Consider the following 27,625-nt stretch of genomic DNA (forward strand, 5'->3'; position numbering starts at 1 on the left):
TTTTTTTTCTGATCAGTGATTTTTATTTGTGGAAAAATATGGTAAAAGATTATCGACTATACATCAGAATCAATGCAAAATGTAAGAGCAATGTAAGAATTTCTACACAGCTGAAGCTATCTCTGATGTTTACACATTGCACATGAGATTCTTTCAATCTTTTAAATTTAAATACATTTAAGGAAGTAAATTATATGACATGAAGCTGTCGGTTGAAGTATGAGTATTTCATGGAAATGAAAGAACAACAGGCAAATAAACTTGTTAAAAAAAATGGTAAAAAGTTTACCATGTAAATGTTGGTTTGGTATCAGGTTTCAAACTGATCCGAACAGAGAGCGACGCAGGAGAAGGTGGTTGTGTGACTGAAATGACCCAGAAGTTAGAGATTTTATTCTTCCTCTCGTAAATCGGTTAAGTTGCAGACATATTGGCTTCTTTCTGACGCAGTCGCTCTTTCTGTTGGGAGCAAAACATGATCAGAATTAGATAAGCTTGCCGCAGAATTTCTTTTTTTTTTCTTTTTGCAAATTCTTCCAAACCACGGCGACAGAAAATAGTTGTTCAGTTTATGCTGTCAGTATAAAGGAGTCTTTTCTCCTGACACACTGGACTTGGCACCAGCTTGGATTAGGATGTTGAGGCGCTGATTTAGACCCTTTGAACACACTGATTACTTCTTTAAGGCGTTTTATCTACCGATGTGTTTGTGTGTTACTATAAATCCTGTCTCACCAGGCTGTTGGGGTTGATCTTTCTCGTTTCCACTTTCTTCTCCCCTGTGATTCTCTTCACTGACAGCTGAGCCTCCTTCAACCTGCAACAGCAAACACTCAGTTTATTAATGCTGCAGTTTCTGATATGTGCATTCAAACTCACTCTTTACACTCTTTATTACATCAGAGGATCAGCTGATCAATCCTGCTTTGTGAGTTCACTTATGAATTCACATTTCACAAACAGTGGTGACTTAAGACTCACTGAGCAATTTATTAGGAACACCATACTAACACTGGGTAGGGCCTCCCTTTTTCATTGATTCCACAAGATGTTGATTTATTTGAGACTCTGCTCCATGTTGACATGATTGCATCGCATCATTTCTGCAGATTTATCCGCTGCACGTTCAGTTCATGCTGCCACTCTCCTGTTCTACCACATCCCAGTGATGTTCCACTGGATTCAGATCTGGAGACTGGGGAGGCCACTCACTGTCATGGTCATGAAACCAGTTTGAGACGACTTTTGTGACATGGTGCTTTATCGTGCTGGAAGTAGCCATTAGAAAATGGTAAACTGTGGCCATAAAGGGAAGCACATGGTCAGCAACAATACTCAGATAGGCTGTAGCATTCAAACCATGAGTGATTGGTATTAAGGGGCCCAAGATGTACAAAGAAAACATTCTCGACACCATTACACCGCCACTTTTTCTGCTGTAGCTCATCCACCTCAAGGTTCTCCTGTGACCTCTCATCAACAAGACGTTTCCACCTGCAGAACTGCTGCTCACTGGATGCTTTTTGTTTTTGACTCTAATTCTGAGTAAAAACTCTAGAGATCAGAAATCGTCGAACCAGCACCAACCATCACGCCACAGTTAAAGTCAGTGAAACCACATTTTCTCCCGACCTGTATCTGCAGGATTTCGTAAACTGCACTGCTGCTACACGATCTGATCTGATAACTGCATGACCGAGTAGATGTACAGGTGTTCCTAATAAAGTGCCCGCTGAGTGTACACAGACAACATTTACCTCTCTTTGGAGATGTTCTTGTTCTCCTTCTTCCACCTGGCTTTGAAGTCGGCACAAAACTCAAACCAGAGCATGAAGAAATGACCAGCAGTCACCTCCTTCTCTCCCGTCTTGGGCTTCAGTCCAAAGTACAGAACCAAGTCGTGAAAACTGAACAGCAAGTATAAAAAAAAAGAGAGAGAATAAAAAACACCATTAACCAAGCTGGAGATGTTCATTTATTTCAGTTAAATCTGACTTTCATCTAGAACCATTAGATGCTATGTTATGTCTTGTTAGGCAGGATGTGATGACATTTCAGGACGAGAAGAATCAGTGGCTCATTTAAAAAACACAGTATTATTACAACAGCCTGATCCAAGACTGAAAACTTCTCCGCAACACAGTTGCTGTTACTACGCGTTCGTGGCCGCTGCTTCCTTGATTTTGTTAAATTGAGTTTAGAAAATATTTCCATCTATCAAGTGATTTCTGCTGAGGCTTTAATATAAGAAATCATTTTTAAATTTCAGAAGAAGGCCAGTATGTTGCCCTCAAAGTGTCAACATGATGCGAGTCTCCGACCTTTTCTGCACAGTCATCAGCTGATAGGAAGCTTCTGCGTGTTCTTTTCGTGCTGCAAAGAAACAAAACAAAGAAATAGTTTAGTTGTAGCCAGAACCCCCCCACCCCCCACCCCCCCACTAAAAAAATAAATAAAATAGACAGATTATACTTTAAAGAGTCATAATCCCTATGTAGAGTCTGTGGATGTAAATACTAGTAGGGACACAATGAGAACCTCTTATGTGATGATGACCTTGTCTGATGGAGCCAGACAACCATCAGGCTTCTTCAGGGCGGCAATTACACAGTCAGTTATTCAACAATGGAGCCATTCTTGCTGCCACTTTCAAATTGCAATGCCATTACGACAAAATAACAGGTACATTACCACCTGCGTCTGTCTCCCTGTAATGTTGTGGGATTCTCATTTTAAGAGGAAGAACTCAAATCAGACTAACTTCACATGTTCCCAATGACGCATAAAGGCTTGAAAAAACGTCTGTATGTCTTTAATGTTTTTATACCAAATGGAACAAATAGGATACAAGAGACAAAAGCTCTAACTTTAATAGATCCAGGGTCATCTGGACGGACTGCAGTCTCACTGCTCTTTAAGACACATTTTTGGGTTTTTGAATTACAAACGAATCTTTGTCATTTCAAAGGCTGGGCGTATGAGGCTCTCCTCTGCTGCAGGATGTGTTGTGAGTTACGTTGAGATGAGTCGTAAATATAAAAATCTTACAACATGATGTGCCTGAGTTGGTTGAAAGAATATATTTTGCAATGAAAGAGTCTCTGAGAAGTCCCAGTGCCTGTGTGTCTCAGGCAGGAGGCTCAGTCACTGCCAAATCTGCCTGATCCTTATCTGAGTGTCTAGCCTTTACTCCGAATCCACCCTATCTCTCGTGTGTACACACACACACACACACACACACACACACACACACAGAGAGCGAGAGAGAGAGAGAGATACCAAAGACACTGCATGAGAAAGGAAAAGGGGCATTTTCAGGCCAGTAAGAGGATGACGAGCACATTTATCAGACTATGGAACAATTTAGAGAGACTTTAGTGGAGAAAGTAAAAGTGAAGGAGAGCACAAGTGAACTACGTTTTCAGAAGGGTGTTTAAAAGATCTTAAAAATCTTCAGTTCAGCCACTAAAAACTCTTAAAAAGTCTTAAAATTTAGGGGTTTTTTTTCCAGGAGAGTTTTTCATAATTGAACTGAAGTAAACTCTGACGCCAGAACTGTCTTCATGCTCTTCTGTCATATTACAAAAAGATAATAAATAATAATTGAATCTCTTTAGTTGAAATAGATCGCCAAAAAAAACATCACAATCTTAAATGTAACCCGGAGAAAAAGTCATTCTGAACCCTAATCTTCCCAAACTACCGACATGCTAAAAGTCACACAGAAGTTTAGTGACACGACAGTATGTGACTGTCAAACTCACCACTGAGAACAAAAGCCTCCATCTTGTCTTTGAACGGCTGCAGGTGTTCTTCAGGAGACTCCGAGCAAACCCTCTGTACATCTTTCTCACATCCTGAAAGACAGAGGCAACGCAATGATCGACTATTTAACTACTTTGATCATGAGAAATGTTTTAATATTCACCGTTAGGACTCAGTCTCTGTTCAGGATGTGATGCATGATATTATGAACCGTTTGCAGAGGCAAAGAGCTAAACATTGAACAACTAGTAAATCCCAGGAAGGAAGATATTATTACAGTACCGGATGAGTGATACCTGGGAAATGAAGTGCAGAGGCACCACAGCAACAAAAAGTCTCAAAGAACAAAAAAAAAAATGAAACAAAACAACACAACCTGCATGATCCTGTCTCATTCTGAGTCATTATAAATCCACACAGAATAAAAGAAGACTGGATGGATGGACAATATATGGATGCATCACTGCCTCTTAAAGAAAACCCCTGCGTTCTCTCAAAGGATTCAACAATTTTAAACTCACAACTTTGAATCTGAACTGCTTGTTCTCTGCATCCACACTTTATGATTTCTATCCTATATTTTTTATTCATCACTTCTGTGTGCAGACAATATTTGAGATTTTAATTCATTAGTTGAGGCATTTTGGGTTTTTTTTACCATGAATTTTAGAAATTCAACCCATGACGAGAGAGTTCTGGATTAAACTATCTCCACCTGTGCCTGAGCAGCAGGTTATCAGCACAACTTCCTCTTCAGATATCACTTATTGAGATTCACCCAGAGATGGCGACTGCTAACCCTGCTCCCTCTCCCTCTCCCTTTCCCTCTCCCTCTCCCTCTCCCTCTCTTCCTCTGCCAGTCTTCGGCTCCATGTTGCTCTGCGTCCAATCAGTGGATCAGAGGAGCCAGTCTGCGGAGCCAGTCATAATAGAGGCCCCCCTCTGACCCCCACCCCCTACCCCCCGACGCTCGATCAACATCTCCCAGATAAGATTACAAAAGAATACTGTTTTCATTCGGGATTTGTGTAAACTGTGGAGGCGGGTATCTCTCTCTCTCCCTCTGCATTGTGTGGCCAGCCTCTCTTTCTTTTGTCTGCCTTTTGTGCCTGACGAAAGTTTGCTTACTTCAGACTGAAGAGGGTTTTGGAGCGGCACATAAACAGAGCCGGCTGATGAGGAGTGTGGTGCTGAAATTACACAAAACTGCAGTCAGGCGGTGATTCGGTCTCACGGCGATGGATCAATGCTTTTCTTCAAGAGATTTTTAAAGGATTTTGTGATGGTGCGTTTGGAATCAGGCACATCTTAAATCACAGCATTACTACAGTCAGAATCCATGATGATATACCGAGTGGAAACACTATGTCTTTATAAAACACATTTCATGTTAGAATAACATAAACGTGCTAAGAAAATAATGAAAGCTCCTCATTTAAGCTAATTAAAAACCTGCTCCAGCTTATTTAGTTCATATATGGTCATGGAAATAAAGAAATATTTCATAGGCAGAGGTTCTGAATATGAATATAAAATATCAGATAATAACATTTTTAAAATTGCGGAGAGAAATAAAAGAATCTAACTTGAGGGCTAACCAATAAAGTCAAGAAGAAGTCTTTAGGCTAAATGCTCCAGAAGTTAAAGGAGCACTGAGGTTATTACAGTTCATTCTGTGGAGAATATTAACTTTAAAGTCTCTACAGTGAATAAGCTAATTTGAAGTCTTTTTTAATGTGATACGGTCTTTGGATGTCATTTCCCTGAACAGCCAACATGGATGAAACTTATCTCCCTTTAACTGTGTTGGGAGACGTTTCATACCGACCAAACAGAAAACACAGGGAGAGTGAAGAACGACAGCAGCAGAGCTTCAAACCAGGCATGAGGGCGGTTCAAACAGGCAGAACAAAAGGAACCTGCGACGGGCGATCCAGATTGCACGGTGGTTTGGGTAGACAGCCTGATAAGACGAAGCTGTGTTGAGAGGTAAAGAAAGCTATCTGTGGCACACATCTGGGGGCCACACTGGAGCCCAGGTGATACAGCCAAACAGGTTAAGGATCCATGCATCTCTGCAGAAGTCCATGCAGAGATACCGCAGATACCGCAGGTCTGGAGATTACATAAGTGGGAAGCTATGGTCTCCCTGTGCTGGCGACATGGGCACAAAGGCACAACGATGGGAGATCTGATGGGCATGAGGATTAGAAGCTGGATCTGAGAGGCGCCAGGCCAGTATCAGCTGCAAGACTCCTGCTAGTCTCTGAGCACACGCACATACAGTGCACAAGGCAGGCAAAAACACATGTGTACATAAGGATACGACAATGTACTCGGTCACAATCATATACATGTCAGCATTGTCCTCAGTCTGACTTGCTGGTTTAACTGGCTGGCATGCTGAATGGCGTCATATGGGCACACTTAGGGAGAGAAGAGTGCAGTCAAGAAGAATAAGAAAGACGAGAGGAAATCTTTTGTTCTGGGGCTTTAGCTAACTCGAGTCTGGTCAAAGAAGCAGGCCTTTAGCCCCTAAGTATAAACAGTTCCTCAATGGCTGGGGCCAGTGATGGGAAACCGGGGTGGTGAGTTGCTGGGGGAGGGGTTGGAGGGGTGTCTGAGGAAAAACGATGCCAGACTGGGCCGGGGTTTTGGTCTGGTCTGTGGGTGCCTCTCGAGAGCAACACAAAATCACAGTGCTAGAGTTACACAGGCATGGCTGAGGTTTTCAAACAGAAACACACAACAAACTGACCACAAGGCGAGGCTATTCCGGTCACCCAGTCACATGGATGTCGGTCTGCTCAGAGCGCAGCTAATGGTTTGGGGAATGTGTGTGTAACCATCTGCAGCAACAGTGGGCCCAGGGTATTGGTATTAATTTCTCTGGAGGGTTTTTTTTTTTGCGAGGCTTCAGAGAGCCGGAATAGATAAAGGTTTCAGTGTAGACGTCACGTACTTGTTAGATCTCGTCCCAGCTGTCTCAGGTCTCTGCTGAGGTCATCAAACTTGACCTGCGCTGCCAGGAAGACGTCCTGAGGTTCAGGAAGGGGGAACATACTCTTCTCTGTGCCGGCGTCCTGGTGGGATACAGCCGCGGCACAACAACAAAACATCACCGTTAAACCAGGGAGATAAGAAATCACGTACTGTGTCTTTGGATGCAGGTAGAGTGAAGAAAGATTAAAACTCATTTTATGTTGCAACTATTATAGAGTTAACTAGAGCGCTTTCCAATATTAAAAGATAGATAGGAAATTTTCAAGTCTGTCCTAATTTTGTGGTCAGGTGCACATATGGACTTTAAATCCATAATCATTCCTCTTCTTTATACTGAGATCCATTCCTACACAGTGCTTGTTTTGTGTTTCCCTGTTGGACTGAGGTGCAGGGCCAGTAACACTACAAGGGAAAATTAAAAACACTGTAACTTTGGATGATACTCATTTTATTTGTCTAACTCAGATTGCTGAAACTTCATATTAGACTCAAATAAAATATTTTGTGTGTTGATGTTGTTTTGACTAGTATTCTAAGTCAAGTTAAGACTTGAAAAACCTGTCTTTTAAATTCATGAGAAAAAACAATATAACGGATCAACTTCCTGTACATGAAGCAAACAATAAGAGTATTATTTCAGTAACAGGACTTTCTTGCTTTTCCCACAGATTTCAACTGTGTCTCTCGGTCTTCATCAGTATAACTGAGCAAACTCCATCTGCTGTTTGAGACCATGAAATGCAGTTAAAAAGCTAGTAAGTGACTCTTGAATTAAGATCATTTTGTTAAACTGCTATTTCCAAAGTCAACAATGAGCTTTCACATTTTTTTATCAATACCTTGTCCACATTGTGCAGGTAATACGACACCACATAGTCCACCAGGCTGATACGATTGTCCTGAAAAAAAAGAAACAGATTATTTGCATGGTGTAAATTAAATCACCTTTTTTTAACAAAGTAAGGAACGAGAGCTGCTACCTGCCTTTGTAGTGCATTTTCTGAACATATTTAGGGTGCAATCAGCTCCAATCAAAGACACGGCTGCATCACAAATAAGTACGGGAACACTCAGACCGGTGAGCGCTCGCACGACTGAACTGTGTCACAGATTCCTACCTGAGAGCTGACTGGTACAAACACAGTCTTCTACTCTTCTTTACTCATGGAGAGAGAGAGGGCTGCTAAATCGCTTTTCCCACATGAACACATCCTTCCTTCCTGGATATTCAAACCAGACTGCTTCCTCCTCTGCCTCCAACTACTGTAAGTTTTTTATTTACCTGGCACGGCTTTCTCCTTTGCACATCTTAACCAGTCAACCATCACATTAGACTCATGGGCATTCCCTAAGAAAAGTCAACTTTGCTGAACTAAAGCATGATGAAAGGCAGGGAAAAGAAAAAAAGAACTTCTCAGTGAGCTACCACATTGATCGAGTCCTCACCCTGCTCTTGACGTCCTTGAGTTTAGGGAGAATCTCCAGGCCAAAGCCGTCGGCCTGACCTCTGGTCCTGTTGCCTCCGTTCATGTGGTTCCCCAGAGCCAACACCAGTCCCATCACCTCCCTCACACCGTCGCTCTCCAGCAGAGCCTCAGAACAGAACACAAATGCAGGGTAATCTGCTTTTTTCAGGTTGCAAACAGAGAGCTGGTTGCTCACTCCGACATGCTTCATATTCAACATCTCAAATCTAATATCGCCCTAATATCACCCTATATAAAGGGAGTTAATGAGGTAATGAGTGGGTTAGCTGTCAGCTGCTCTTCTTACCTTACAGACAGAAGAGACCGTGTTGAGCTTGCGTTGGATGGACGCGATGCCATCGATGAACGCTGACTGGAAGATGATGCAGTGAGCTCTTCCTGCGAAGTCCGGGATCTGAGACAGTTCATACAGAAACCTGGAGCGCAACCACATAAACAGTAAGCATACATCCCTCTTAGAGCTGCTAACAGAGGCGAAGTCTACACACACAAGCACACAAGTCTAGAAAGGATGCACTCTCTTTTCCATTAGCAGAGGAGATACTGACTGTTCGGGTTTGTCCAGGTGTTTAACTTCCTCCTCCTCTGACGTCTCGTAGTGTTTCTTGATCCTCTCCAGCTCCTCGGGCTGCGCTCTCTGACACATTGACGACAAAATGTCAATAAGGGGTTCATTCATAATTGTGAAAGTTATGATTAAAGTGCAATAAAGTGTGCTGTAATACGTACATTTTCATACAGTGCCTCAATGGTCTCCAGGTCCACCACAGTGTGGTCCACAGTCAGTACAGCTTGAAGTGGGATGGTAACAGAGCACACATTAGGCCTTTATTGTGTGCTCTAAACAACACAGGAGCGATTTAGCCTACATGCTACATGTTCACCAGAACCTTTCAACTGGTTCTAAATATGAATGTTTGTTGGCTTTCTCCTGGAAAAAACAATCTGGTCGGGCTGTAGTTTATCAAACAGAAAACTGCAGATCCCAGAGAAGCATGAACATAGAGCACCAACGCAGCCCTATCACTGGGGAACACAGTCCACCGTTAGCCACAAAGATTTCTGTGTTTGGGATTAGCAATGCAGATTGCCTCTCTGTAACGGTCTTGCTGATATTGTGGTGAGTGTTTTAGCCTTTAATCCTACTTTAAATTCACCAGCAGCTCATATTCAGAGTGAAATACAGGGTAAGTTCAGTGTGGTGTCGGGGTTAAGGTTAAACAAGGGTGATGTTCAGGGAGCCGCGGTTACCTGAACGTTTACAGATGAAGGCTGCAGGTTCAAACCCCCAGACTGGCTGGGGATACAGCTAGTTTAGATGATGTATGTTTGATTACATACACACTGAGGTTTCAATGGTCATTCTCATGATAGTCCAAGTGTTGAAAGTAAATATGAGGGAAAAAAAGTGGGGTTTGAAATGGAAAAAATGAATACAGCTTCATAGCTAGCAATAGCTTGAGCAGCTGCCATCCTTAAATTTTATGTCAGACAGTAAGTGGTGAAAGTAAACTAAATATATTGCACTGCTACTTCTGAATCTGAAGACTGCACCTTGGGCTTTAGGGAATTGTAAGGGGCATTTTTCACAATTTGACCAAATGATTAATCAATTAATTAAGAAAATTATATTATATATAAGTTATAAGTTTTGTATATTTTGAGGATGGAAACGGGTTACCTATATTTGTAGGCTATTGTGCTCAAAAACAATGGACTACAAAAGACTTTTATTTTGACAACTGTACTCATACACTTTAGATGTGTTGGGTTGTTTATGACATGTACCTGAGAAAAACATTTCATTCAGCTGTTTTTTATGGTTCAAATGACAATTACACAGTCTATATATATACATATAAAATCTGAGGTCCTGCATTATCATATTGTATCCTATAGTCCGTGTACATGGACATTTTGAGTGAGTCCACGTTTGGGTCCAGTTGCAGTCATTCCTAATATCAGTAGCTGACAGGAAATGAACTTTGACCCAAGTGGTTTCTATGCAACACAACTGAATGAATGAAACTCACCTTGCTGTATATCTTTCATCTCCAGGTGGAGGCTCGATATGAGGATGCCCACAGCCTGGGAGCGCTTACCGTCCAGCAGTTTAATGATCTAAAACACACACACACACACACACACACACACACACACACACACACACACACACACAGTTACCATGGCCACCTTGCCCCTGGAAACCATTACTGGGTCATTAGTAGAGAGTCTATTGTGCAAAGATGGAGCAAAACAAACCAAGGTCATAACAGGCTTCACCGTGATGCATTAGGGCTTCATGCATTAGTGACCAGAGTTGTCAGGAATGAAGGACTGATTTATCTACACCCCTCACATTACTGAGAAAAGACACTAAGTTACTGTAAATGATCTACTCATGTTTGAATAAATAAGTTTGTCTTTGTCTTTTTTTTTCATTGCATTGTATTTTCTGTTCCTACTCAGTGTCTCTTTAATGTTTTAATGCATCCTAATGTGTTATGTAATGTACTTAGAATTTCCTTTGTGATTTAGAGATGCTAAAGGAATAATCTTGTGGCATTTGTGTTCTTACTGCAGGAAAAAGCAGCAAACATAAATCATATTCTAGGTGAGGGACTAGAGTCCATCAGCAATTCTGGATTTGGGAGAAAATGACTGATCAGAAACAGAACAGAGGAAAAATATACTTCTAACTCAAAGAGACAGGAGGGCAAAGACATATGAACCGAACTGTAAACTAAGAGGAAGACATAAGCTGAAACATGCACCGATTCTTTTGGGTCCTTGCCCTTCCAAATACTTATTTTTAAATCTAATACTTATGTCTAGTTCTGGGTTTATAAAGCTCCTGCTGAGAGGTCTGCAATGACCTGGCATCTGTAAACGCAATGGCTTCCACGCCCTCAAGTGGACAATACTCATATTGCAATCTCCTGCACTACAAACTGTCACAACCTCCATCCTCTTCAATAAATAATAATCTGCTGCTTCAGAAAAATATTCCCAAAAGCTGAGGAGAGTTTTGATTGACACTATAGTTCATTTTCCATGTTACCTTCTTGACCTTGGCTCTCTTCTCATAAGCCTCTGACAGCGGCTTCCTCTTGGTCTTTGTGGTGGTTTTGGCGAAGAGATCCTCAAACTCGCAGGCATTTATTATATTTGGTTCCTCTAAAATGTTCCACAGTGTGTTGTTGCTGAGGGAGAGAAAAGCATCAGTTTGTCTCAGCCTCTGTTTCAATTCAGAACAATTCAAAACAGTAACAGTAGGGGTTTTAAATATGCATCATTTTGATAGGAGGCCGATTAATACAACTGAACAAAAACTGGATATTGAACCATCTTTCAATGTAATTGCTGTTTGTTTGAATCAATATACACAGTTGCAAGTTTATCAAATAATAATAAATTCTACCTTCATCAGTTCAGTTGTGTTATACAGAGAGGTGTTACTGTTATTCAGCCTACCCTCACTGATATAGTGATAAAAAAGATTATGAAATTAATAAATAAAATCATTTAATACATTTCAACTCAGCTAATTACTTTACAATGTTATTTATTATAAAATATTGTTATTATTGAGTTTCAGTGGAATTAATTCAAATTTATTTTTATAACATTTCTTTTTATTATTATTTTATTTTTCATTTTAAATTCCCTTTTTCAAGTGTCTGCTTCAATAAACTAACAATTTCCTAATTGTTTTGTTTACAAATATATGATCATTCATTTCATAATGTAAATGTAATCTAAATATTATTAATTATATTTTAAACTTTTAAATGCTTTTGGCTCTTCAATGACATTCTCATTCAATACCTCAAACGTTTCACATTTTATGACATTTTGACTTGTATAAACTTGTTTTTTCAACATTTTTCAAGTGAGCACACGGACAATTTAATGGCCATTTTGGAGATCCATAAAATTTATAGTCACAGACATTTTTCGATAATAAAACTTAAAAAGAAAATGGCATCACACTGTGCGAAAGCAGTATTAGATTTCGCATAAAAAGATCTACTTGTTGAGGTTGTTAGTTAGTGAGTAGTTGTCCTTTAGATGTGAACCTACTTGTTGTCCTGGATCTGGATTCTGGTCCAGTAAAGAGGCTTCATGGGTTGGGAAGGTTCTACTGCTGATTTCCTGGGAGGTTTATCCAACAAGAAACCCCCACCTGGAGGAGGAGGAGGTGGGGGAGCTAAGCCTGGCATGGATGGGGGAGGTGGCAGCGGCGGTGGTGGTGGAGGTGGTGGAGGGCCATTTGATGTCTGCATGTGATTTGTGGATAATGGCAAACAGGGCGGAGGTGGTGGTGGAGGAGGGAGATTGTCTGTTTTGCTTGGAAGTGCCTGAAGAGGAGCTGGTGGTTGTTCTGTTAGAGGTAGTGAGGCTCCAAGAGGAGTTGTTTGGGATGGGGGGGCAAGCGATGAAGAGGAGGACACTGTATCATCCCTCTGACCGGCCAGGCTGAGGCTGATAGAAGCCAGGTCCAGCTTTTTGGGGGTCACCCTCTGCTGCTGGGGACTCATACATGTCCTCCCTGTCCCCTCTCCATCCTCCGGAGATTTGACAAAGGTCTCTCTGTCCGTCTGGATGCAGACATTGCGGAAATATTTTTGCAAAGAGTCATCTCCGGTGGATACAGCGACATCTCGGAGTTCCCCTCGGCGGTGGGTCCCAACCTGGGAGAGTTTGGCCTGCAGCTCAGTCAGAGTGAACTCCAGACAGGCGACATTGTCCTCGTTTTCCACCCGCAGTCTGGAGAGTTGCTGACAGTAGTCCTCCTGAAAATAATGCCTTACTTTAAAACCATAGAGCTAAAAAGTATCTGTTTATCTGAAAAAAAATCATCCAGAAAATCATTTAACATCACTAATATGCAGTTTTTAAGATATTTCAAAAATCCTCGAGGGCTCTTCTGTTATTCAGGAAAAAAATAATATAATGTGTGTGTGTAATCTTAGATTAATGTCAGATGAGTTATGATGTACATTGGTAGTAATTATAGGGAAATAGGCATGTTCTCAGGAGAAAAGCTCAAATGAAATATGTAAATGTTCAGTCATGATTAATTTACAGTGTATAATTGGAAAATGTATTCTCTGTGCTGAATTGTATGCTTGCCTGTTCACATTTTTGGATTACGCCCTGCTTAAAAGATGCTAATTTTTAAATAATCATACATGAATTTGACAACACCTGGTTCAACACTTCATCTCGATCCGTCATACTGACCTGTAACTTCTCCAGCTCCTCTTTGCATTCTCTCTTCAGCTGCAGCAGCGCGGCCTGATGCTCTGAGAGGAAACAGAGCAGAAAAAACAATGGCTTTGTGTTGTTTCCTGCACCACAACAGATGTTCATTACTACAGCTGTGGTGCCAGAGAGTGCTTTCTTTACCTCGATGGACACGTTAATGATGTGGCTGGGTGCAAGCCGCAGACAAACAAATTACAACAGTGAGACACGTGAGAGCTGGAACTAATTTTGCAGAACAAATCAAATGTTTTGCCATTGTGGCTGAGGGTGAGGGGTGTTTGAGGATATGTTGTGGGACAGACTGGGTCAAAAACAGTGTAAAACGCCATCAGGTGAGGGCAGTAGAGCCTCACGTGTCACAAAAACACACACACCTTGACTGACAGCGCACTGCCTGCAGGTGCCATCTTGAACAAACTATTTAAGCAAACATTTCTGTAGGGTTGTTTTAGTGCTTGTGTTGTACATCTTGTCCATTTTATGTATTTATTTTATATATTTGTGTGTATGTGATTTCTTGTATGTATTTCTTGTGCATCTTGTTGATGTTGTGTTAATTTCTTATGTAAAGCACGTTGTTTCATCCTGTGTATGAAATGTCCTATGGAAATAAAATAAGAAATATATGACTAATGGATGCCTGAATGTTTTGAATGGTCCAGTACAAAGTGTATTTACTGTCACCTTCTCGACAGTATTTACAAGCGCTGTGTTGTCAGGGAAGTAGGTGTGTACACATGGAGCACAGTTTCAATCCATGTTCAAACAGTCCAACCTTTGACAATCCTGATGATGAACAGCCGGAAATGTTTTACAAGTGAGGCGTAATTATTTTTATTTTTGAGCACTCATCCATTTAAATGCCAAAGGAAGCAGGACCACTTTCATGGCTTTAAAAAGTGATGAGTAAAGTGCGATGAACAACGTGTTATTAGCTATGACTCACCGAGTGTTTGACCATGTGTTTCTTTTTAAAAAGTAGTTTTATGCAAGTCAGAATAAGCACAGACCACAATTCAAAATGTGTTATGTCTGTCTCAACTTTGCTCTTTGATTAGTCTAACACTAATTAAGCAATTTCGCAAAATATAAAAACTTATTTTAAGCCTAAAACATTTGCCGCTCTACTCTCAGATTTACTCTGTTCTGAGGCCGATGTTGTCATGGTAACAAACACATGGTAAGAATAAATAAGCAGTAGCACCAAATGACAAAAATGTTCTGCTGCAGTATATAAACTGAGTGGTTCAAGATGTTGAATCAGTCAGTCATGTGCAAATTTGTGATTTATGATATTGGGCTATATAAGTAAAAAATGACTTAAATATGCTTGTGTTTTCATATAACCTTGACTTACATACACTATCCTGTTGGCAAAAGATTTTTTTGTATCACTTGCATTATTTTTTTTTACCACTAGGTGGCACCAAAGTTGAAAGATTTTAAATCATAAACAAAGTGGTTTCAACCACAAAAGTTTCAAAATCACTTTCTCAACAGAACAGATGAACAAGAGGCAGTGCCACAGTGCAGTGTGCAGTAGACGCTTTAACACACTGCAGGCGGAGTCTTACAGCCTGTGGACACACACAGGGTGGAGTTGTGTTTGCTTTAGCAGTGGAGCTTCTATTTAACATCCACCGCATGATATCACAGAGCAAACTCTCCTCCTGTCTAACATGAATAATCAGACATAATGAGTAGGGTGGTGATATCTACTGTAAGTCATAGACTGCATTTATTTTAGAACAACTTCCTCTCATCCTGGAGACCCCAGCCCCACTTTAACAACCCACTGCAGCTCATTAAGACTACCTGATGACATGTGTCAGTAGTCTGCTGCAGTAAATGAAATGTTACTTCTGTTTGGGTGTCACAGACTTTTTGAAACATTGTAAAATGCAATGGATTTTCACATGATTTTTTTATCTGTAGTATGTAGTAGTATTTCCACTCCCAAATCCCGAATAATGTGAGTAACATCACTGGAGTTTGAGTTTGTGACAAAGGAAATGGTTACAACTTCAATACTTTGGGCTTTGTTTACTTTCCTGTCCTGACATTGGATTTTAATAAGATCAGAAGCAAATAAAAATCATATTTGAAGGGGAAAACTGGTTCATTTTTGCAATTATTATTTGTATTGTTTTACACATATAGCAGCAGGGTCTGTGGGGCACCAAACTACGAGGTTAGAAAAGCCAATGTCTTCTGACAAAATATCAATATGCATGAATGAACCAGTACCTGCTTCTGTATACTTGAGCCCGACTTTTTCCTCCTTGAGTGGCGGCCAGACGGCTTGTAAACGACCAGGAGTTCGTTCCTCTCCCTCCCCTGGCGTGGAAGCTTCAGACTAGAGTGAGAGAAGGTGGACAACAGAGATTTTTGACTTCCAAAACACAGCTTGTACATTTCTAGATATTTACATCACACCAATAATTACTGTTTACCTAAAGACTTGCTCCACACCTTTTGTTTGATTTTTCTATACACCCACATTATTGTCCATTGCCCATTATAGTCTCCAAGTAATTCACCCAAAATAAAAAGGTAACTGTTCTTCACCCCGTTTGATTACAGCTGTAATGTCCTTTAAAAAGTAACTCACAGAGACACAAACATTATCAAAATGTAAGTTGTTTTGCTTTTTCTCTGAAAATGCTTCAGACAGATCAGCAGTCAGTATAACTTGTTAAGCTTGTGTGAAGACTGAGTCAGGTACAGACCAAAACACACCTGAGGTACCTCTACCCAGATCAATACGTCCTGAGTGTAGGTCAATGTGTTTTAAAAGGTCAAATAAATCATAGTAAACAATAAAATAAAGGATGTTTTCCCACAGAAAGAATTAATGACTGTGAAATATTGTAATCAATCACTTAGATAATATACGTATGCTGTTACAATTTAAGTTTTGATTCTCCCTTTTCGATAACACGGTGCATACTTTGCCATCAGATGAGTCTTTCTTCTCGGGCGTCTTATTGGAAGTTCTCTCAAAAAGGGCTTTTAACACATCTTTTTCACTTCTTATCTTCTTCCTCACTGCCTCCAGGTCCACCTTATCTGACGGGTCCTTCTTCAAAGGCTTTGGGGTGAAAAAAGCCTTGAAGGCATCAAACGCTGCCTCTGCACTGGACACCGGAGGTCTGGTAGAGTCAAATGACCCTGAAGCTTCTACATCCTCCTCAACGTCTTCCTTCTCAGGACTCTCTTGGCTTTCATCGTTTTCATTCATCCCCCCCGTTTCATTTTGATCTACTTCACCCTCCATCTCCTTCTTCTCCTCTTTCTCATCTTCTTTCTTTTCCCGACTCAGAAACTGAGAGATCTGATCCAGGAAACCCCCATGAACCTTAGCGTCCCCGTGCTTCTCTTGGAAAATGTCCCTCTTTGCTCCCTGAGAGGGAGGTTTGATCTGGGCCGCGGCGTCATGCTCGGGTCCAACCACCGTCTTCCTCAGGACCTTCAGGCCGCTGAAGAGGGCCGGCAGCTGGATCTGCTTGTCGGTGGGGGACCCCGGGGAGAAGGTGGCTCTGGTGAAGGTGGATCCAGGTGGAGGGTTATTGGCTGCGGCTGCTGATGTTATGGAAATGTTTGGCCCAAACTTACTTTTTGGGCTTAGAGGGTGTTGGTGAAGCTCAGTGGAGAAGTCAGGGAATAAATCTCTTTTCTCTTCTTCTCCCTCATCTTCCTCTGCACCTTTAACCTCCTTTTCATCATCTTCAGTTTTAGAGCATGGCTCACCAGTTTGCTCTTCAGCTTCCTCCAGTGTTGGTTCAGCCTCTTCCTCAACATCGGGTTCTGTCCGACTCACTGTTATCAGTTCACGTTCGGTTTTTTCCGACTCCTCAGGGCCGAAATGCACGTATGAATTGTCTGTGTTTGTGACAAAATCTTCATGAAAATCTGCAATTTGACCATTTTCATGGGCTTTTTTTACATCCTGGTTGGCTTCTTCATCGTCATCCTGCTTGACACTGTCACAGTCTGTGTTTGTGCAGTCAGTTGAAATGTGTTGACATTTTGATTGCAGAGATGTGTTCAAGGCACATTCATCCAGTGACTTCTCTAGTATGTGACAACCATTATCTTTGTCACAGTTTTTGTCTGACATCTTATTCTGGTCTTGATTTGTTGCGGAGGTCTGTTTCTCGGAGACATCGTCAGTGTTTACAGCCTTGCTTTGCGGCTCTGTTGGGCTAAAATTATTCCTCTCATGCTCTGTTTTCTCTGAGTCATTTCCTTCTTCTCTCACAGTTACGAGTGCCATGGAGTTAGAGGTCGTCTTCTCACCTTCATGAGGCAATATAACATAAAAAAGTGAATCTGTAGAATGCTCAAGAGCATCTTTAAAGTTCACATCACCATTTTTCTTCAGATTAAAACTCAGCTCTTCCTGCATCATATCCTCATTTTGCTCGTCTGACAAGGTCCTGAAAAATCTTAGAATGGCTTTTTGCTCCTCCATTTTCCACGAGTCACAGTTGCTCATGAAGAAAGTGGTAAAATCATCCAGATTAGAGGGAGCAGAAAGTTTTTGAGAGGCTTTTCCCACAACGTCAGCATTGTTGCTGCTGTTTATACTGCTCATATCTGAGACTTCAGTGCAACATTGTGTTATCTTGCATCAGAAAAATGCAGTGTAAAAAGGTGTAAGTGGTGTTTTGGCATCTGTATGGCATGCACTAATTTGGATAATGCAGCTTCTGCTTACGATCGATAAATGCATGCAAGTAAAAAAAAAAAATAGTCATATCATTATTTCTGAAAATCCAACCTGTTTCCGCTCCAGTTTGTTGAAAAGAAATAAATGTATCCTTTCACTGTTTCAACTGCTCCCTCATGTCTTACCAGAGAACTAATTTTCCAAACCTAAAACTGGAAGCTGCTGTTATGCACTCCGAGCAGCCAATGACAGGAGAGAAATCCACAAAGTAATGGAAAAGTGGAGGAATCCAAGGCTGGCTCCACGGCGCTGCTGGCTGCAGTGACTCAGCTCAACCTCAGTAAAGTCAGATCCAAGTCCAGGCTGCAGCTTCCAAATTCAGCCTCCTTTTCCTTACAGCTCCGCTAAACCTGCTGTTACAGTTTACGGAACAGCACCTTGGACGTCGTCCCTGCAGATTGTCACAGTGTAATTGGAAGCAGATGGCGTCTTCAGCCACTGTTTGTGACAACACCCTGACAGATCCGTGAGCCATAAGGCGAAGGAAGCCACCCAGAGCAGATGGAGGGGCACCACACCCAGAGCTGAAGGAGGGTAAATAGGCCTGCCAAGGATCACTTGTTAAACGTTTTGGCCTGTAAATCCACAGTGACAGAGAGGACTCAGCTCCCCTGAAGGTACTGAGCAACACCCGGCTAATCTGGGCGTCTTAGGTCTAACCCCACCTACACCACACTGTTGATCAGCTCACATTCAATCTAACATACACTCCTGATACACAGAGAAGCTCTTACTTGGTTTAGTGACAATTTTATTAGCTTAATTAATTTGTATTTTAATGTTTTTAATGTAACATGTAAAGCACTTTGAATTGCCTTTGTGTGTGAAACCTGCTCTGTAAATAAACTTGGCATGCTTTCCTTTGTTTTTGTGCTTAATATAAACAACAAACAATCAAACAAACAAATAAATAAATAAATAAATTTTGAGTATAAAGTTTGAAATTACATCGCATATGAGTTGGTGACAAAGATCAACAAAAAGGAAGGGAAAATATGGTAAGAAATGCTGGGCAGAAAAGGTAAGCAAAGGTAACAATGAAACAAAGAAAAAACAACTACTGGCCAAGAAAAAGTCAGGTTCAAGATGTGCATCAATCCAAAAGAAAGTAAAATCTGGCAATAAAATCTGATGAATAATGTGAAAATAATTTCAAAATAAATACACAAATCTATTAAGTAAATAGATTTTTCAAAGTAAAAGGTGACAATAGGATCATTGTCAAGCTGGTGACACTGATCAACATGAAAACAGGAAGAATTTTGTCTTTTAAAAAAAAAAGGGTTAAAAACAAAATCAGAATCAAAATACGTATAAAATCAGAAATACACAATTATACAAAAATAAACACACAAAATAAGTTCTAACATAAGCAAAATAAATAATTTCCTTGATGCAAATAGTAAGCACATTTTTTATGAGTATGTGCAGAGGTAGAAGACAGAAGACAGACAAAGGTTTGGACTGAAAGCTGCTCTGCTCTGTTTCAAGCTGCTGCCTGAGGAGCAGCTCCAAACTTCAAAGTGTATTACTGACCCAGAATCAAAGGCTTTGTTCATTGTGTTTTTTATGGATTTCAGAATAAAAAAAAATAAAAAAACATCTAAATGAGACTCTAGCGTAAACTTCCTCCTTCACTGCTTCAGATATGTGTTATTCTTAGTTCTCAGGTTCCACCCTTGTTTGCTCTAACGTTATCACAGCCAGCAGGTAAGTGACAGATAACATTTTTTACTGTGTGGCATTACATTGTGTAACTTTCTCTGACAATTCTTGTCCTATGAGACATGCCTGCACCCTGTCGCTGCGTCTTAACTGGCGACACTTAAATCTTATGAATACTAATAAAGTGCTTTTGCATTCCCAGGGAGGGACACTGTGGCCTTTATGTGAGCTGTGTTTATGTAATAAGAATGAATCCAGATAATCCCATGAAATAGCATTAGACTCAGAGCGCACACACACTCCTGAAAAAACATGCTGGACTGTATCCAGCACCAGGCAGCAGAAATACAACATGAGCTGAATTTAAAGATTACCAGGATATAATTCACTGTGACTGTATTAAAAATGGTCGGTATTTAATGTATCTAGCTTAATTTCTTACTTGCCTCCATTAGAGACGCTTGATGTCACTTTGCATCTCTAAAACTTCTTCTACATTAGAGGACATTCAATCCTGTCTCATACACATGGGGAACATGGGAAGGGTACAACTCCATAAGATGTTAACTTGTATTGATCGAACTGATTTGGAACTGATTCTCCATCATATTAAACTGTGAAAGTTGATAAATTCTGTTGAAATTACGATTAAACTCTGAAACTGAACCTTGGAAATCTGGTGATGCAACTTTGTATTTTCTGGCCCTGAAAATATTGATCTAAAAATTAAATGAGTATTTCTTTTAAAAAAATTAAAAGAGAAAAAAGGAAAGTATCTTTTTTTCATCTTTTAATTGGGGCTCATAATGAATCCTCAGTTTTCCTCTTTTTATTGTTTGTTATATCTAAACTTTAAACTCTGTCCTGGTCATAGGGGTTTTCTTATCATTATGAAACACTGCTTTGCTTTCCTTTTTAAATCATGTTGTGATGCACGAAAGATGTTTTTTTTTTAAAATATAATTTTATTGTTATTATTATCACACTATTTCTTTCCATTTATATTATCCTCCTATATTATTCATGCATTGCGCTGCCTTGGTGTCAAACAAAATGCTCATAAAATGCTCTGATTTGTGTCATTTGTTTGAGCAGCTACATTTATGCAAGCACACACAGAGACAGAGGGGAAAAGGACAATAAAAAAAACAGTAATAAAGCACTAATTCATGCTTATACAGATACCATTCCTCATACAATGCACCTACAGAGTTGCATTAAATCCTTTCCATTATGTAACCACAGGGAACACAGCGCTCTTTGTTGCCCAGCACCGGTGCCATGAGGCCACTGTTTGAACCTGCGCCTACAGGACTGTGGCGCAAAGGTCCCGAGAGACCAGACTCCACTGTGATGTAAAATACATGAAAGTCAATGTGATGATGATGATGATGATGATGCAGCATTATTGGAAATGCAGACGAGGTTCAGATACTTCAATATGGTTTCCAGTCCTGATTATATACAGCAGCCATTAAAAGAATATTGTTGTATTGTTATTGTCATTAGAACCATGGAGAAGTTTGTCTTCCCACAGGAAAAGTGCATTCGATTTCCTGCTTTCAAACTTTTCCATTATCACACATGCAAAAGAAAAGTTATAAATAAAGGACGGATGCAAAGATGTGTCATCTTGTTATTTTTGTTGCTAATTTTACCAAATAAAAATTCCAGGTTCATTTTAAATGATTTTAAAAGTTATGTTGACATTCAGATAATGGCATGTAGTTTTGGAAAGGCAAATGATCCTCAGATAAGAGTCATTCTCAAAATCAATGAATGGTTAAAATATAAGGTTTCTGCGATGCAAATATAAATTTTAAATTCAGATTTTCATCTAGATTTTTGTGTTATTGAGATTTTTTTTTAGCCAGAATTCTCCAAACTCCACCCACAATTAAAACAAAACTGATTTTTTTAACCCAGGACCTAGTTGCTGTGAGTTGACAGAGCTAACCATCATGCCGCCATGACACTCTTCCTAGTGTTGGCCCTGTGTTTGGCAGTGAGCCTTCATCAGATAAAGGTTAGGTATCATGCTCAGCAGGAGATGAAATGAAAACCACAGACTTTTAAGGCCGCGGTAGTAAATATTTTAAACCCACTAGTCTAGACAGTATGAGACAGTGAGACACTCTCCTTCACTTCAAGTCTTCCATGCTACTCACCCTAAACTCCGGGGGGAGGGGTGTGAGCGGAGGCGTATCAGTGATGTCATCCTCCGGAGCAGTGATGCGTAAGAAGTCGACGTGCTTGGGTCTGGACGGATGAGAGAGTGACCCACAGAAGGAGAGAGACTCTTCGACCTCCTGCTGCCAGATCTCCTCCTGTCTCCGGAGAGCTTCATCTGGGAGAAAAGGAGAGTCCAAACACAATTAGAGCAGAATCGTCGTCACCATGGCATCAAACACTGCGAAATGCAAGTGCATTTCAATGTCGCAGTGTCGCAGCATCAGGTGCACGCTGCCTCTGAGGGAGCTGCTCAAAGCTGTGTCTGTAAACTTGCCTTTAAACAGACTGAGTGCCAAATTAATCAACAGAGTTCTTTAAAAGGCTGACTGACTCTTTATCCCCATTGTAAATCTTGTGTGTTACACTTTACGACCGCTGTGAGGATATAAGACACAACATTAGCTACAAACACACAAAAACAAAAGCTAAAGCTCTCCATTAAGCTTTTTCAGTTCAAGAAGAAAAGAAAAACAACCTCCAGCATCCTGCTTGTCATATGTTGATTTATTTGACTGTTTTTTAGTTTTGTCATATTGTTTCACTTGTGGGTGATGATCACTTCCCTGTCCTCTGAATACAAATACTCAGTTGTCTTGGGTCATAGTAAATGGGCACCTGTTGCTTGTTGTGATGAGTTTTTAATGCGTATGTAACGTCATGCTAATGGAAGATATGACATAAGATAATGTCATAGAGAAACAGTGCGAAAGCCAAAATAAAACACAGTGTATTCTGCTACTAGCACCCGTGCCTTCCTCTTTCTTTTAATCATACTCCTTCTCAAGACGCCATTAGTTTTCCAGTATCCAAAATTATTCAACTTCTAAATGATTCTCAATCAAGTGTGGTTGAGCAAATGTTCAGGAATGAGATCCTGCAATAATTTGATTTTTTTTTTCAAATATTCCAATTAACTTTAAAGTAAAAACACACATATCACAATCTAAAGTGTTGTGTTTTTTGGGCTTACATGACTCCTGTAGTAGGAGCACCCCAGAAGGGTTATGGGTAACCGACATGCTCTGCTCTGTTGTTATTAGCCATGATACTGATACATGATAACGTTCGGTCGGAGTCCTGGTGCGATTAATATGCTGCTATTGAAGTTTATCAAGGACACAACACAAAGATCATATAGTAAATAATAAAACTAAATAATATTTTGAATCATTATCATGCTTATCAATTACATATATTGTTCAACCCATATGTGATGAAGGGTGATTGATTAATGCACGCTGTTGCAATGGTGACACCTACTGCCAAATGTGCTAATTGAAAAACTAGTAGATGTGATTGTCACACAGAATATGTTTGAAAATGTGTCTGGATGTATAATTAATTGGGTAAACTTTGCTTAAAATAAATAGATAAATAAAAACATCTAGCTAACACCAGATGGGGTGACAAAGGCAGCTCAACCTTGAGGGGAGAAGTGTGTGTCTGCTTTCGTGAGCTGCTCTACAGTAAATCTGTCAGTATCATTTCAGATAGGAGCGCCAGCAGAGATGCCAGTTGTGTAACTTCCAGTGGACACATAACCGCTCTCAAAGCCAGATTAAAGAGCTTATGGAAATGTGTTATCTGTCCTCAGTTTGACCACACTGAACAGAGCATTGGATTTTGAGAATAACCCTCAGAAGGCTCTGAATGTCTTTCTTCCTCTCACCCTAATCATCATCCTCTAATGATTTGTTGTATATCACAAAGCTCAGAGCATTTATCCAGTTTGGACAGGCGGGCGTCCGGATGCACAGACTGAGAGGCAAGAAGAGTCATCAGACTACTGATCCAAGTGAAAAACAGATTCTGCTGCTTCAAAACGATTTATCAGGAAATACAGCCAGTTTAAATATTTCATATATAGTTTTCGCTTTTTATTTCCCCTGACGCAGCTGCTTATTCTACACTGTCTGACAGTCTCATATACAGTAGATTGGATATTATCTTCCAGCTCTTGATATAAACTAGATGATGTTTGAACAGAACAAACTATTCCAGTCCAAGACTCTATGAAATGTTGTGCAACCTTATGTATAATTTAAAAAAAATATAAAAAATAAATCCAGTCTTAAATAATTGTTTCAATATTCTGTGATCTCTAATAAATAAAATACTCCATGGGTTTCATCAAAGTTTGGCTGCACAGCAAGAGTTTGTAATGACTGAACCACCGGCAGGTCACTGAAGGATTACAGGAAACGTTTTTTTCTAAAAGTAAATCCAAGCAAAAAGATTTTATTCCATAATATTTTTTACATCAGCATAATGAAGAACGGTAACACCGTTTCAAAACATATCTTTTCTGCATTTCAGTTTTTTGTCATTTAGATGGATACCAATATATCTGAAAGGATCTGATATCGACCAATACATCAACCTGGAGGATTTATTGGCTGGGCTCTATAAAGCCTTTAACATAACCATTAAATAAGCAGCATAGCAAGTTATGTGCAACTGCAGCACACACAGGAGACGTTTTATTTTCTTTTTAACACTACAGAATTAATTGAGCTAGAGTGGTGTTTTATGTTTGCAATCATCTACACACACACACACACACACACACACACACACACACACATCCTTTTTTTCTGTTGCTTAAAGGGAAACTGTTTGTCTCAGATGAGTGCCAATCCAGGACTACAAGGTTATCCACATCAGGTGCTCCTAGTACTTCATGCCTGAGCAAACACACGCACACGCCCACACACACACGCACATGCACACACATACACACACTGAAACATAGTGGTATGTCAAACCAGGAGGGGGCCATTATTTACAGACTACCACACATCCTTCGCATCTGATTCAGCTGCTGTGGTGGGTGAGAGAGAGAGAGAGAGAGAGAGAGAGAGGAAGCGTGTGTCTGTGTTCATCGACCCGGGGGAGACTACAGTCTGACAGTCTGGACTCAGCCAGTACCAGCTCTGAAGCCGTCTGCTCGTCCTCCTCTGCTCACTAACCAACCACTAAAAGTCAATGTCACACTGTTGTGCACACACACATACATTCCACCCCGCTACTCTGAGAACTCTCTACAGGCATTTCAACGCCACCATCTTCAATCCGCCATATGCTAAATGGCTATGACGCACGTGTTGCATGATGAAGAAGGTGGAGGCGTGTCTGCATCTGTAAAGCAATGCTGAGAGATTGCTGATTAGTGTCTCAGCTATGCTACGAAATTCTTTAAAATATCTCACATGCTCCTCCATGACGGTGGACAGAATGTGACATGAAGCGATACAGTGAATTCTGGACATAAACAGATCTTTTGCAACATCCTGTTGGTATAAGATATAATAAAAATATTGCTGTAACTTTTTTCTGTATGTTTACTGTTATTTACCCTTTTCATAACTGTTGACACTACCTGGTTTCAAGTAGCTCAATATCTTTTAACCTAAATGTGTCCATTGTGCCAACTTTCACATGGCAAATGTGTGCGTACGGATATGCATTAACTCAGACAAATCTCAATAACTTTGGTTTATTAGAAACATTCACAATATGATATCGCTGAAAGTTGAGCCTATATGACTTGCTAGCAACTGCTTTTGGAACAACATAATTGTTTTATTTTTTTACCTGAAGAGAGCAGATAATCTTGGCCGGCCTCTGTCACATTGGTGCATCTGTATGTCTGCATCTGATTCTGCTCATTCAGCCCGGAGTTCGCCCACGCCAACTTCCTTTTTGGACTCCACTGATCCTTTTCTGTCACACCAGTGACTGTGATGGCATTCCCGCAGCCTCCGGCCTCCCAAGAGAATAAACTGTCTTCCGCTGAGCCTGTCCACTCTTTGTGACTCCCAGAGACATCTTCTTCATACTGATCAGTCAAGTTCAGAGGCAGAGAGTGCTGGCTGGGCCTGGGGCTGGACAGCGTGGACGTGAATAAAGGCGACAGAATCGGGGACATGCCTTCAAAGCTGCTAGATGTTCTCGGAGAAGCATCCAGGATTGCAGACAGAGACGGCGAGGGTACGGGGGAGGTGTCTCCACCAGCTGAGAGAGAGGGTGACGAATTGTTTGACAGCGTTGAAGAGTTAAAGATGAAGTGGTAAGGATGTGACGGTAGACTCCTTTTTGATCCTACTGGGCTCTGCTCACAAAAAGTCTGTTTATCCTCTTCGAAGACTTCAATCTCTGCTTTTGCTCCCTCCATCATCAGGGCCTGATGGAGGCTCTGGCTCAGAGCTTCACCCAGGACACGAAGTTCTTCAACCAGTAAAGGCTTGTCTCCGTTGTTATGGGTCTCCAATAGGGAATCAGTGCTGAACTCAGGCCTAAATCTCTTTTGCAGGATTTGGAGCCGATCTTCACCAACATATCCATCTGGGATAAACTGAGGTTCATCGCTGCCTTCACTACCTTCTTTGATCAGGTCTGAACTGGTGAGACTCACCCTTCGTATGATTCCTTCAACTTCCTCAATTTTGCCCATTACTCGCTGCGCTGCCGCCCTCTTCCCCAACTCTTCAAACCACCACTGAGGCGAACTCAACTCCCCAACTTCTGCTCCCTTTTCCTCATGTTTCTGGCTTGCTGATTGGGTGATCAGAGATTTTGCAGGATTCCTGGTACCCTCTTCTGTCCCCCTGGTCAGGTCAAGACTAGACTGAGAGATATACATTGAGTACATCTCATTGTCATATTCGGAAAGGTCAGTGTCTGAGTCAGCAAAAGTATATTCACCCTTTACGGGAAAATCCTTTCCGTGAGAGAAATTAAATCTTTTGCTGTAAGATCCTGGAACGTTTTCAGGCGAAGCATCAGGCAGCTTCACTCTCCACACAGGCTTCAACTCCTGTGTTGAAGCACTTTCAACCTCCCTTTCTTTCCCTGTAACTCTCTTTCTCCTGGCTGCAGGGGTGCAGATGATCAGCCTGTCTTCCTCGAAGTCCCACTCTTCAAATGTAGGAGAGCTCGTCATCTGAAGCTTTGTCAGCCTCCTTGCTTTCGGAGGCACCCGAGGAGTCCCAGGAGGCATCTTGAGGTTATGGTGAAGGGTGCCACAGTAAACTAGCCCTTCTGCTCTTCTCCTTCTCTTCCGAGGGATTCTGGGGGATTTTGGTAAAGTATCCTGACCCTCCGCATAGCTATGAAAGTTCGCCTTAAGTTTCGAGCCCTGTTGGTTTCCCATGCTCATGAAAGCCTGGCACTCCAAACACAACGGTAACAACTCTGTCAGCCAGCGGATCTCAGAGGAGTCATCCAACGCGTTGAGGGTTTCTTTAAAGTCTGTAAGGCCGAATTTGTCTGCTTGACCCCGCTTCACTGTTTCAGCTGGACCCTCCTCCTCATAGTTAGAGGTTAGTTGGAAGCTGAGAGGGGCTTTAAAGGGGGAAGATGGGCCCCTGCAGAGAGAGAGGGCTGGACTCACACAGCTCCTCTCGCTGATAGTGGTGTAGAGGCATAAGGTTGTGTGGGTGCTCTCCATGATCTTATGTGATTACCAGAG

At 41.0% G+C, this 27,625-nt stretch overlaps 1 protein-coding gene across 2 annotated transcripts; it reads right to left on the bottom strand.

Annotated features, from left to right (window-relative positions):
* fmn1 (formin 1) lies at positions 1 to 27,625 on the bottom strand. Of its 2 annotated transcripts, XM_087176263.1 has the most exons (20): positions 25,750 to 27,625; positions 23,148 to 23,182; positions 22,631 to 22,643; positions 22,092 to 22,270; positions 15,774 to 15,882; positions 13,503 to 13,564; positions 12,339 to 13,051; positions 11,317 to 11,458; positions 10,289 to 10,376; positions 8,985 to 9,046; positions 8,804 to 8,892; positions 8,542 to 8,671; positions 8,215 to 8,361; positions 7,608 to 7,667; positions 6,728 to 6,848; positions 3,765 to 3,857; positions 2,322 to 2,373; positions 1,758 to 1,907; positions 736 to 817; positions 1 to 459 (listed from the first exon to the last, which is right to left on the bottom strand). In XM_087176263.1, exons 1-20 carry the CDS (start codon positions 27,602 to 27,604, stop codon positions 415 to 417), a joined length of 4,227 nt encoding a protein of 1,408 aa, XP_087032389.1. In that variant the 5' UTR covers positions 27,605 to 27,625; the 3' UTR covers positions 1 to 414. The 2 variants fall into 2 exon arrangements, with proteins under 2 accessions (XP_087032389.1, XP_023270649.1); XM_023414881.2 differs by lacking the exons at positions 22,092 to 22,270; positions 22,631 to 22,643; positions 23,148 to 23,182; positions 25,750 to 27,625 and adding an exon at positions 16,477 to 18,874.

Source organism: Seriola lalandi, unplaced genomic scaffold (genome assembly GCF_002814215.2).
Source record: "Seriola lalandi dorsalis isolate HSWRI2012SDOR001 ecotype SW California unplaced genomic scaffold, Sedor1 jcf7180002054544, whole genome shotgun sequence".
NCBI lineage: Eukaryota > Metazoa > Chordata > Actinopteri > Carangiformes > Carangidae > Seriola > Seriola lalandi.